General features: G+C 47.6%; 1 protein-coding gene across 1 annotated transcript in view; it reads right to left on the bottom strand.

Moving 5' to 3' along the window:
• Positions 1–13,185, bottom strand: part of LOC138961925 (dynein axonemal heavy chain 1-like) — a 158,284-nt gene that overhangs the window by 110,014 nt on the left and 35,085 nt on the right. The window contains exons 14-21 of the mRNA XM_070333604.1: positions 12,036–12,229; positions 10,473–10,698; positions 7,967–8,086; positions 5,995–6,077; positions 5,444–5,585; positions 4,787–4,942; positions 2,917–3,115; positions 825–937 (exon numbers count right to left, since the gene is read on the bottom strand). Of these exons, the coding sequence (XP_070189705.1) occupies positions 825–937; positions 2,917–3,115; positions 4,787–4,942; positions 5,444–5,585; positions 5,995–6,077; positions 7,967–8,086; positions 10,473–10,698; positions 12,036–12,229 (1,233 nt within the window). The remainder of the gene's footprint in view (positions 1–824; positions 938–2,916; positions 3,116–4,786; positions 4,943–5,443; positions 5,586–5,994; positions 6,078–7,966; positions 8,087–10,472; positions 10,699–12,035; positions 12,230–13,185) is intronic.

Here is a 13,185-nt window from a genome sequence, read left to right as displayed (position 1 = left end):
CAGGTCTGACAGCTAAAACAAAGAAACAGAACCAGCTATGACGCTATGACATCACGTCTGACAGCTAAAAACAAAGAAACAAGACCAGCTATGACATCATGTCTGACAGCTAATAACAAAGAAACAGGACCAGCTATGACATCATGTCTGACAGCTAAAACAAAGAAACAGAACTAGCTATGACATCATGTCTGACATTTAAAAACAAAGAAACAGGACCAGCTAAGATATCATGTCTGACAGCTAATAACAAAGAAACAGGACCAGCTATGACATCATGTCTGACAGCTAAAACAAAGAAACAGAACTAGCTATGACATCATGTCTGACATTTAAAATCAAAGAAACAGAACTAGCTATGACATCATGTCTGACATTTAAAATCAAAGAAACAGAACCAGCTAAGATATCATGTCTGACAGTTAAAACAAAGAAACAGAACTAGCTATGACATCATGTCTGACATTTAAAATCAAAGAAACAGAACCAGCTATAACATCATGTCTGACAGCTTAAACAATAGATGGCTGTATTGTGCTGTCATGTTTCGTGTTGTTTGGTATTTTGTCATAGAAATGTCAACATAAAACAATTGCCGTGAGTGCAGGGGATACTGACGGACATCCATGTCTGTACGAGGTAGCATGCTGTCTTGTTTCTTGATCTTTGATATGTTATCATAGAAATGTCAAGATGTGATGTGAGTGCAGGGGATACTGACGGACATCCATGTCTGTACGAGGTAGCATGCTGTCTTGTTTCTTGATCTTTGATATGTTATCATAGAAATGTCAAGATGTGATGTGAGTGCAGGGGGTACTGACGTTCTCCCAGTGGCGATCCCGCATGCCGGGGTTCCTGAGGCCCTGCAGCAGAGGCAGGTGGGGTTTGAACTCCTCGATCTTCCCCTTGATGTTGGTGGCGATCTCGTGCACCGCTGAAACCAACACTCATGATTCAGTCACCTTGTCCTACATGTAAGCGTTATTTCAGTCCTATGTTTTGTACATGTAGTTGTGTGTGTTGTCTTAGTCTTGTTTTTGTTGAGAAGTGTTTAAATGTAATTGTGAGGGAGTCAATATAATTTTAAATTGTGAATGTAAATTTGTTTTTTATTTTGGAGAGAAACCCCCCACAACGGGTGCATGTTAGTGACGACAAAAGTGTCTTCAGGCTAACAGTTGCATAAGTTCGGACGGCGGACGTAGCTCAGACAGCCGCGATGGCTTTGAAACCAGTTCGTTGCCATCGACGTGGGTTTGAACCCGGGTCTCGACAAGAAATTTATTTTCAGGAGTCAATTGCGCAGACTCTTCGAACACTCCTGCGCGCACGAAAGCGCATGATAAAGATCCCAAGCTCACAGCGAAAGAATCAGGGTGTGTACAGCACGAATACGCGAAACATGGGTAGCGCGATCCGCGATACTGTCACTGCATCTCAAGGGATAGCAGCCCTAATGTCCTTGAGGGAATTCCCTAAGGACAATAAGATGCGCCAAACCCAACATAGCAAGCTGTGTACATGTTCATGCATGTAGCCTCACCGCAGGGACGTAGCACCCGGTAGGGCATGTAGGGCAACCGCCCGACCACTTTTTCCGTAAAAAAAAAAAAAAAAGAGAGAGAGAGAGAGAGAGAGAGAGAGAGAGAGAGAGAGAGAGAGAGAGAGAGAGAAGAGAGAGAGAGAGAGAGAGAGAGAGAGAGAGAGAGAGAGAGAGAGAGAGAGAGAGAGAGAGAGAGAGAGAGAGAGAGAGAGAGAGAGAGAGAGAGAGAGAGAGAGAGAGAGGGATCTACCAACAGAACACCCCACGTAGTATTCACGCGATGGCATAAGGTCGGTTTTTTTTGGTTTTTTGTGTGTGTGTTAGTCTTGGTCAACTGCTGGAATAGGATGACGTCTTATTTTGACGAGAACGTCACACGTGACGAGTTCCGTCAGGCCATAAAAGTATTGGCGCCAATTTAGTGAAAATTGCTTCTTCGTCCGTCTGCTCCCATGAGAAACAATGGAGGTAAGAAATGTTTTGTATATTCTGTGTGTGAAGCTGGGGTCAGACTGAGGGGTGAGTGATTGTGTGTCAACCGTAAGTACGCCATAACAATTGAGTAACACAGTAACTTGTGGGGTTAACAGTGTCACATGAAACAACATGTAGAGAGAGAATTGAACAATGGACACAAGTGTGCATCCTGGTTGTGATGGATCGAAAACGCGCTAAAAATATTCTGACAAATCCCTCTATTTTTCAGTCATCACTCAGGCTGCCAATGTTGATGGCTGGACGGATCAATAAATTGCTTGTTTAGAAGTAAACCAGTTTGTCAATCCTTGCTTTTTAACACACTAGACAATAATGAAGACGAAAGTCATTTGAAGTAAGTGCTCATCACATTCAACGTATCGGAATTTAGATATAAATGTAAGTCGATTGATAATCACTGATACATTCACCAGCCCGTTGTTTGGTGGAGGATGGAAAGATGATTAGATGGAACTGAGCTCAGAAGGCACGAAATCGCATCATGTTTTCTTTCTTTTTTAGACCATTACAAGGGGACGGGAAGGGGGGGGTGGGGGGCGGTAGTGTAAGCCCCATATTTCCTTAGCTGTCTCAGCATTTTGTCTTCCATTTTTTTCCGCCCTACCACTTTTATTAGGTGTGCTACGTCCCTGCACCGGGAATTCTCCAAGGACAATAAGATGCGCCAAACCCAACATAGCAAACTGTATACATGTTCATGCATGTAGCCTCACCGGGAATTCCCAAAGGACAATAAGATGCGCCAAACCCAACATAGCAAGCTGTGTACATGTTCATGCATGTAGCCTCACAGGGAATTCCCTAACTGGACAATAGGATGCACCAAACCCAACATAGCAAGCTGTGTACATTGTCCATGCATGTAGCCTCACCCGGAATGTTGGCGAAGAACTTGGCGGCTTTGTGGATGTTCTTGTACGACTCGTTGACGATCCGCTCGACCTCCTCGGGGTTGATGCCGCTGATTGGGTCGTGCAGCCAGCTCTCCTGCCAGCGCAGCCAATCAGACGTCGTGATCCACAGATTGCGGTACGGCTCGAACTCCTTGGCCAACTTGTTGATCTTGTCATACTGAAACCAGACAGTCGTTATGTTACGAGTCTCCGTGCTAAGTCCCAATGCACTTGTCACAAACAAAACTGTCTTGTCGAACTGAAAACAGACAGTCGTTCTGTTACGTGTCTCCGAGCTTAGTCACAAAGCACTTGTCACAAAGAAAACTTATCGTACTGAAACCAGACAGTCGTTCAGTCTGTTACGTGTCACAATGCACTTGTCACAAACAAATCTTGTCATACTGAAACCAGACATTCGTTCTGTTACGTGTCACAATGCACTTGTCACAAACAAAACTTGTCATACTGAAACCAGACAGTCGTTCTGTTACGTGTCTCCGTGCTAAGTCTCAATGCACTTGTCACAAACAAAACTTGTACTAAAACCAGACAGTCGTTCTGTTACGTGTCACAATGCACTTGTCACAAACAAAACTTGTCATACTGAAACCAGACAGTCGTTCTGTTACGTGTCTCCGTGCTACGTCACAATGCACTTGTCACAAACAAAACTTGTCATACTGAAACCAGACAGTCGTTCTGTTACGTGTCTCCGTGCTAAGTCCCAATGCACTTGTCACAAACAAAACTTGTCATACTGAAACCAGACAGTCGTTCTGTTACGTGTCTCCGTGCTAAGTCACAATGCACTTGTCACTAACACAATAAAACTTTGCTTTAACTTCTGTTGTCTTGTGGGGTTGAAAGTCCCTGACTCAGGTCAATGCTTTTGTTTTCTCTTAGGTGCCAGGAGAATGGTTACGATAACTCTCTCTTACTCCTGTTGTTGTCTACATAAAGGGCGCTTACTCCCCTTTGCTTCTAGATCTTAACTTTTGGCCTAACAACTCAAAGGCCAACATCCGCTGTTCTTTTTTTGTGCCAAGACTACATGCGATGTCGCTTGCAGCGCGCGCTAACTCGACCTCTGTGGCCTTGTACAATGACAAGTTTTTGTGCAGCGCTAAATGTAGCTCTGTGGCCTTGTACTATAACATGTTTCTGTGCAGCGCTAACTCTACCTCTGTGGCCTTGTACAATAACAAGTTTTTGTGCAGCGCTAAATCTAGCTCTGTGGCCTTGTACTATAACATGTTTCTGTGCAGCACTAACTCTACCTCTGTGGCCTTGTACTATAACAAGTTTTTGTGCAGCGCTAAATCTACCCCTGTGTTCTATAACTTCTTCTTCTTCTGCGTTCGTGTGCGCCGGGCTGAAACTCCCACGTACACTCGTGTTTTTTGCACGAGTGGAATTTTACGTGTATGACCGTTTTTTCCCCGCCATTAAGGCAGCCATACGCCGCTTTCGGAGGAAGCATGCTGGATATTTTCGTGTTTCTATAACCCACCGAACTCTGACATGGATTACAGGATCTTTTCCGTGCGCACATGGTCTTGTGCTTGCGTGTACACACGAAGGAGGATAAGCCACTAGCAGGTCTGCACATAAGTTGACCTGGGAGATCGGAAAAATCTCCACACTTAACCCACCAGGCGGCCGCGACCGGGATTCGAACCCTCGACCTTCTGATTAAGAGGCCGACGTCTTACCACCCCGCCACAGCGCCCGTCTGTGTTCTATAACAAAGCTGTGTGCCATAGAGATGGATGTTCGGCTTTAAGACTGTTTTGAGACCAACAAGGTGAAAGTATGTGCGATGAAGCTGAGGTCAGGGGCAGCCTACGTTGGTGATGGGGATGCCGAAGAGGCGCTCCCTGTTGTTGTAGACGAATGCGAGCTGCTGGCACTCCTTCATGTTCTTGTTCACTCGCCGCATCTCGTTGGCAAACTCGTGGCCTCGATGGATGTCAGAGTAGATCTGCATGCCAGCCACTTGCATCTGTACACACATCGCATGATGCAGTCGCCATTCATATCTTCCTTGACAATTGCAAACACATCGCACAATGACAACTGAAGTACACTCGCTGAAATGAACGGGTTCGACCAGCTAATACGGTGTTGACCAATAACATTAAAACACAATGTACTTTTAAGACGAACTTACTACGATGTGTGAGTGTCCGTGCGCGTGTGTGTTTGTGTGTGTGTGTGTGTGTGTATATGTGTGTGTGTGTGTATATGTGTGTGTGTATGTGTGTGTGTGTGTGTGTGTGTGTGTATTTGTGTGTGTGTGAGTGAGTGTGTATGTGTGTGATGTTTGTGTGTGTGTGTGTGTGTGTGTGTATGTGTGTGTGTGTGTGAGTACATGCGTTCGTGCGTGTGTGTGTGTGTGTGTGTGTGTGTGTATGTGTGTGTGATTGTGTGATTGTGTGTGTGTGTGTGTGTGTGTGTGTGTGTGTGTGTGTGTGTGTGTGTGAGGGGCAGGGGGTGTACTAACGGCGATGCTGCTGATTCGTTCCTCCATGGCGATGGAATCGCCGCCCTGCAGCTTGAGGAACCTCTCCTCGTCCTCCTCCAGCACCTTGAGCGTCTTCTCCACTGTCTGTGTGATCTTGTAGGGCCAGCTGAGAGCCTCCCACCTGTTGACACACAGTTCTATAGTATGACACCTGTTGACACACACCACTATACTATAAGTATGACACCTGTTGACACACAGCTCTATTGTATGACACCTGTTGACACACAGCACTAGAGTATGACACCTGTTGACACACACCACTATAGTATGATACCTGTTGACACACACCACTATAGTATGACACCTGTTGACACACACCATTATATTATGACATCTGTTGACACACACCACTAGAGTATACCTGTTGACACACACCACTATAGTTTGACACCTGTTGACACGCACCACTATATAGTATGACACCTGTTGACACACACCACTATTGTATGACACCTGTTGACACACACCACTATAGAGTTCAAGAGAGAGTCGAGACAGAGAGTGGTGCAGAGGCGCGATGCACTGACTTGACGATGAAGTCGTCGCTGGAGAGGTTGTAGAGGAAGTCCTCCAGCACAATGTGGTCCTCATTCAGCTTTTCCAGCACATCCTGAAACACACACCGCCATCGTTGTGTCACCGCTGATACACTGTTCACCTTACTGGACCACACTTTACGTAGCACTTAACCTCGGCTAGTTGCTACATTGTTTTTCCATACAGTAAAACAATGATTACTTGTGCATGCTGTACACCGCTGGGCTGGACCAAGTGTATGAGAGGGAGGGGCTTCCAACTTGAGGCAGGGGTACAGGGGCTGGACCTAGTGTATGAGAGGGAGGGGCTTCCAACTTGAGGCAGGGGTACAGGGGCTCGACCTAGTGTATGAGAGGGAGGGGCTTCCAACTTGAGGCAGGGGTACAGGGGCTGGACCTAGTGTATGAGAGGGAGGGGCTTCCAACATGAGGCAGGGGTACAGGGGCTGGACCTAGTGTATGAGAGGGAGGGGCTTCCAACATGAGGCAAAGGTACAGGGGCTGGACCGAGTGTATGAGAGAGAGGGGCTTCCAACATGAGACAGGGGTACAGGGGCTAGACCTAGTGTATGAGAGGGAGAGAGGCTTCCAACATGAGGGGCTTCCAACATGAGACAGGGGTACATGGGCTGGACCTAGTGTATGAGAGGGAGGGGCTTCCGACATGAGGCAGGGGTACAGGGGCTGGACCTAGTGTATGAGAGGGAGGGGCTTCCAACATGAGGCAAAGGTACAGGGGCTGGACCGAGTGTATGAGAGGGAGGGGCTTCCAACATGAGGCAGGGGTACAGGGGCTGGACCTAGTGTATGAGAGGGAGGGGCTTCCAACTTGAGGCAGGGGTACAGGGGCTCGACCTAGTGTATGAGAGGGAGGGGCTTCCAACTTGAGGCAGGGGTACAGGGGCTGGACCTAGTGTATGAGAGGGAAGGGCTTCCAATATGAGGCAGGGGTACAGGGGCTGGACCTAGTGAATGAGAGGGAGGGGCTTCCAACATGAGGCAGAGGTACAGGGGCTGGACCTAGTGTTTGAGAAGGAGGGGCTTCCAACTTGAGGCAGGGGTACAGGGGCTGGGCCAAGTGTATGGGAGGGAGGGGCTTCCAACATGAGGCAGGGGTACAGGGGCTGGACCTAGTGTATGAGAAGGAGGGGCTTCCAACATGAGGCAGGGGTACAGGGGTTGGACCCAGTGTATGAGAGGGAGGGGCTTCCAATATGAGGCAAGGGTACAGGGGTTGGACCCAGTGTATGAGAGGGAGGGGCTTCCAACATGAGGTAGGGGTACAGGGGCTGGACCTAGTGTATGAGAGGGAGGGGCTTCCAACATGAGGCAGGGGTACAGGGGCTGGACCTAGTGTTTCAAAGGCAGCTGGGGTAGAGGGGCTGGCGAGGCGGGGGTCCTTGCCCTTCAGGTGTCGCACATCTGTTGTTCCCACAGTTTCTCAGGCACGGTTTGGATTTAGTCTCGACCATAACAAGACAACGACACTACTAACACACCTGGTGTTCCCACAGTTTTTCAGAGATGGTTTTGATTCAGTCTCTTCCATAACAAGACAACGACACTACTAATACACCTGGTGTTCCTTCAGTTTCTCAGGGATGGTTTTAGATCCAGTCTCTACCATAACAAGACAACGACACTACTAACACACCTGGTGTTCACACAGTTTCTCAGGGATGGTTTTGATTCAGTCTCAACCATAACAAGACAACGTCACTACTAACACACCTGGTGTTCCCTCAGTTTCTCAGGGATGGTTTTGATCCAGTCTCTACCATAACAAGACAACGACACTACTAACACACCTGGTGTTCCTTCAGTTTCTCAGGGATGGTTTTAGATCCAGTCTCTACCATATCAAGACAACAACACTACTAACACAATTGGTGTTCCCTCAGTTTCTCAGGGATGGTTTAGATTCAGTCTCTACCATAACAAGAAAAATACACTACTAACACACCTGGTGTTCCCTCAGTTTCTCAGGGATGGATTTGATCCAGTCTCTCAGCTCCACCAGCTCCTCTATGGTGTTTGGCTTTTCGAACAGACGACGGCTCATCAGCTTCATGCCGTCACACTCCTGCACAAACATGGCACGTAGCACAGACAACGTCACGTGGGTGTTGATTGAAATGACGTCATCAGCTTCATGTCGTCACACTCCTGCACAAACATGACACGTAGCACAGACAACGTCACGTGGGTGTTGATTGAAATGACGTCATCAGCTTCATTTCGTCACACTCCTGCACAAACGTGACACGTAGCACTGACAACATCACGTGGGTGTTTAGTGATATGACGTCATCAGCTTCCCGTCACACTCCTGCACAAAAATGACACGTGGCACAGACAACGTCACATGGGCGTTGAGTGATGTGACGTCAGTAGCTTCATGCCCTCACACGCCTGCACAAACATGGCCCCTAGCACAGACAACGTCACGTACGTGGGTGTTGATTGATATGACGTCATCAGCTTCATGTCGTCACACTCCTGCACAAACATGACACGTGGCACAGACGTCACTCACGTTGGTGTTGATTGATATGACGTCATCAGCTTCATGTCGTCACACTCCTGCACAAACATGACACGTAGTAGAGACAACATCACGTGGGTGTTGATTGATATGACGTCATCAGTTTCATGTCGTAACACTCCTGCACAAACGTGACACGTAGCACAGACAACATCACGTGGGTGTTGAGTGATATGTCGTCACCAGCTTCCCGTCACACTCCTGCACAAACATGACACGTAGTACAGACAACATCACGTGGGTGTTGAGTGATATGTCGTCATCAGCTTCCCGTCACACTCCTGCACAAACATGGCACGTGGCACAGACAACGTCACATGGAACCTGACGTGGGAGCTGAGTGACATGACGTTAAGCAGCAAAGAGCCAGGTACACTCCAGAGTAGAACCACTCACTCGGCATGGCAACCTTAGCTTAACAATAATCCATTTAGTGTCTGACTATATTCACCTTCACTTGTCCAACATACATCGCTGGAAACATTAGGTTAAGCCAAACATATCTTTGTGTACACATTTGACAATTAAAACTTTAACCCCGGCCTTCTTGGCTTGAAGCGTCAAAATCGGTCTATATGAAGAAACAAGGTGTTCTTGGTCAAAGCGGTGGACGCTTAGAGGTAGCAAAAAATGACACACAGAACGACACAGAATGACGCTGAAGATTACAGTGATAACAACAGAACACCGACGTACAGGGAAAATGTCACACGTGAGCATGCCGTCCATAAAGCATTGAAAACAAGCCACACTTTCAGGACACGGAACTAACAGATGCAGCATTGAAATCAAGCCACACTTTCAGGACACGGAACTAACAGATGCAGCATAGAAAACAAGCCACACTTTCAGGACACGGAACTAACAGATGCAGCATTGAAAACAAGCCACACTTTCAGGACACGGAACTAACAGATGCAGCATAGAAAACAAGCCACACTTTCAGGACACGGAACTAACAGATGCAGCATAGAAAACAAGCCACACTTTCAGGACACGGAACTAACAGATGCAGCATTGAAAACAAGCCACACTTTCAGGACACACGAAACACAGAGACAGCATTGAAAACAAGCCCCACTTTCAGGACACACGAAACACAGAGACAGCATTGAAAACAAGCCCCACTTTCAGGACACGGAACTAACAGATGCAGCATTGAAAACAAGCCCCACTTTCAGGACACACGAAACACAGAGACAGCATTGAAAACAAGCCCCACTTTCAGGACACACGAAACACAGAGACAGCATTGGAAACAAGCCACACTTTCAGGACACACGACACACAGAGACAGCATAGAAAACAAGCCACACTTTCAGGACACGGAACTAACAGATGCAGCATTGAAAACAAGCCACACTTTCAGGACACACGAAACACAGAGACAGCATTGGAAACAAGCCACACTTTCAGGACACACGACACACAGAGACAGCATAGAAAACAAGCCACACTTTCAGAAAACACGACACACAGAGACAGCATTGAAAACAAGCCACACTTTCAGGACACACGAAACACAGAGACAGCATTGGAAACAAGCCACACTTTCAGGACACGGAACTAACAGATGCAGCATTGAAAACAAGCCCCACTTTCAGGACACACGAAACACAGAGACAGCATTGAAAACAAGCCACACTTTCAGGACACACGAAACACAGAGACAGCATGGAAAACAAGCCACACTTTCAGGACACACGAAACACAGAGACAGCATTGAAAACAAGCCACACTTTCAGGACACACGAAACACAGAGACAGCATTGAAAACAAGCCACACTTTCAGAAAACACGACACACAGAGACAGCATAGAAAACAAGCCACACTTTCAGGACACACGAAACACAGAGACAGCATTGAAAACAAGCCACACTTTCAAGACACACGAAACACAGAGCAAGGAGCAGAGTGACGTACGTCCTCTGCGGTGATGTAGAGTTCCTTGGCGTACATGTCAAGCAGGGCCAGGCTCAGCGCTTTCTGCTTCTTCATCAGCTGCTGCCTGACGGGGTCTGTGACCACGAGGAACGGGCCGATCATGATGTTGACCGGGATGGCGGCTGCCGTCGCGTCCAGCTCGTCCAGGTGCTTCTGGACTTCCTTCCGCACGTCTTCAGGGGTGTGGGCCTTGGCCTTGAACTCTCTGGTGGCGGGAGCAGACCATATATATCACACACAGAGAGAAACAGTAAACACGTCTTCAGGGGCGTAGACCATAGATATCACACACAGAGAGAAACAGTTAGCAAGGGGGGGGGGGGGGGGGGCATGGGTAGCTCAGGTGGTAGCTCGAGCACTGGACTTGTGATCGAAAGGTCGCTGGTTCGAATCCGGGCCGGGACGGACACGGGCCAACTTTATGTGCAGGCCCAGAGACGGTATCCACCTTCCACCCCCGTGTCACCACCACATTGGCACGTAAAAGACCTCGGTCATTCTGCCATAAGTGCAGGTGGCTGATACCACCTAAACACGCATACTCTTGTGTATCTCATCTAATGTCGGGTTAAAACCCGGGAACATGCTCCTAATGCCTTTGCTTTGAGGGCGTAAAACTTGAATTTCTCAGTAAGCACGTCTTCATGGATGTGTTGCTTGGTCTGGAACTCTCTGGTGGCGGGAGCAGCTAGCCCATAGATATAACACACACAGAGAAACAGTAAACACGTCCTCATGGGTGTGGGTCTTGCCCTTGAACTCTCTGGTGGCGGGGACAAACCACAGATATCACACACAGAGAGAAACAGTAAACACAATTAGCATGTAACCAATTCCTGGTTTGTGTTTGTTGTAATGATATGTTTCTGTTTGAATAACTGTAACGCGTCTTTCAGATATGGCTGAAAATGACATGACCATTTCTGTAGGCTAAAATTAGATCAGGTTCCTAATGTACATAAAACAAGAGGCGAAGCCTTCAAGGCTCACGTAAGAAATAGACAAACAGTAACACAAACTCAATCACTCCGTCACACATAGGCCTACACACCCACACACACAGTAAGCTTAGGTGACACTGTGCAAGAAAGAGAGACACTAGATCTAGATCTGTCTGTCTGCATGTAGCCTACTTACAGGGACACGACTGCCAAATAGTCTCGGCCCGCTCAAAATAACAATGACCGAGACCACACACACCACGCGAGAGAGAAAGACTACAGGGAGGCATGCCGTCATGATGCATTAATTGACGTCAAACACTTTTGACCGTGACGTAATCTTATGCGAGCTTTATCCATAGTCTTGGATAACCACTCACACATAGACTCGGAAATGTTAAAGTTTCTACCACAGACATACACACGCACAAACACACACACACACACACACACACACACACGCACACACGCACAGACGCACAGACTGACAAAGTTACGATTGCATAGGCTACACTTCGTGAGCCAAAAAATTCCTGAAGCATCCGCGCTCACGATTTGTAACCCAACAACGTTAACAGAAAGTGACACGACAAGGCCTCACTCGACGTAGTCCTTGATGACGAGGTTGTTGATGGGCAGGTAGACAAGGTACTCCTTGGCGTAGGCTGACACGGGGACACTGGAGCGCTGGATGGCGCGGCGCATGGTTTCCCTCAGGGAGATCACCTCGGGCTCCAGCTTGCCCACAGACTCCAGCAGCGGCGTGCCCGACCAGAACAGCTCTTGCATCACGAACTGCCCACAGCGGTGGCACATATTTTTCTTGTTCATCTTCGTGATTAATTGATGGCTACACATTTTGTTATGGACGTTTTACGGAATTAACCCTTCAGGATTTACAAGCGTTGGGGAAGAGTTGCGCCCCGCTAACAAAACTTCGTACAAAGAGGAAACACATGGTCGACCATGCAGTTAAAACAACGATCGCTGCGAATAACTGACTCCGATGAGTATTTTTTGCAGTGTCCGCTCGATGTGACCACATTTCTTTCAAAATTATTCACACTTCCACAACGCTTGCAAATCCTGACAGAGTTATTTCTGAAAATCGTCTATTGTTGTATATGTTAATAATACTCCTCACCTTATGCCCAAAGTGGGCCCCCTGTGATGATGATAATAAACCGTGAAACCTTGGCAGCCACGGCCAGCATGTTACTCAACATCAGCAGTTCAACGGGGAACAATTAAACCACATTACGAAGTAGCAGTGTGGAAAAGGAAGTACTATATGAGAAGAAACCAGACCCAAACACCTCCTGTATCAGGACCGGCGACAACCTAAACTCGGATTTTTGGGATGTTACATTTGACATGCATCTGCTCCATGGAAACAAACATTCACATTGTGTGTGTGTGTGTGTGTGTGTGTGTGTGTGTACGTGTGTGTGTGTGTGTGTGTGTGTGTGTGTGTTGTGTGGTGTGGTGTGTGTACGTGTGTGTGCGTGTGTGTGTACGTGTGTGTGCGTGTGTGTGTGTGTGTGTGTGTGTGTGTAGACCTTCTCTAGCTGGGGCACGGTATGTGTGTGCGTGTGTGTGTGCGTGTGTGTGTGTGTGTGTGTGTGTGTGTGTGTGTGTGTGGTGTTGCGGTGTAGTGTGGTGTGTGGGGGTGTTAACCTTCTCTAGCTGGGGTACGGTGTGTGTGGTGTTTGGTGTGGTGTGGTATGGTGTTGTGTGGTGTGTGGGTGTGT

The sequence above is a fragment of the Littorina saxatilis genome, linkage group LG3 (assembly GCF_037325665.1).
Source record: "Littorina saxatilis isolate snail1 linkage group LG3, US_GU_Lsax_2.0, whole genome shotgun sequence".
Lineage (NCBI taxonomy): Eukaryota > Metazoa > Mollusca > Gastropoda > Littorinimorpha > Littorinidae > Littorina > Littorina saxatilis.
Note: the sequence above shows the minus strand (reverse complement) of the source record. Positions and strands in the feature narration are given on the sequence as shown.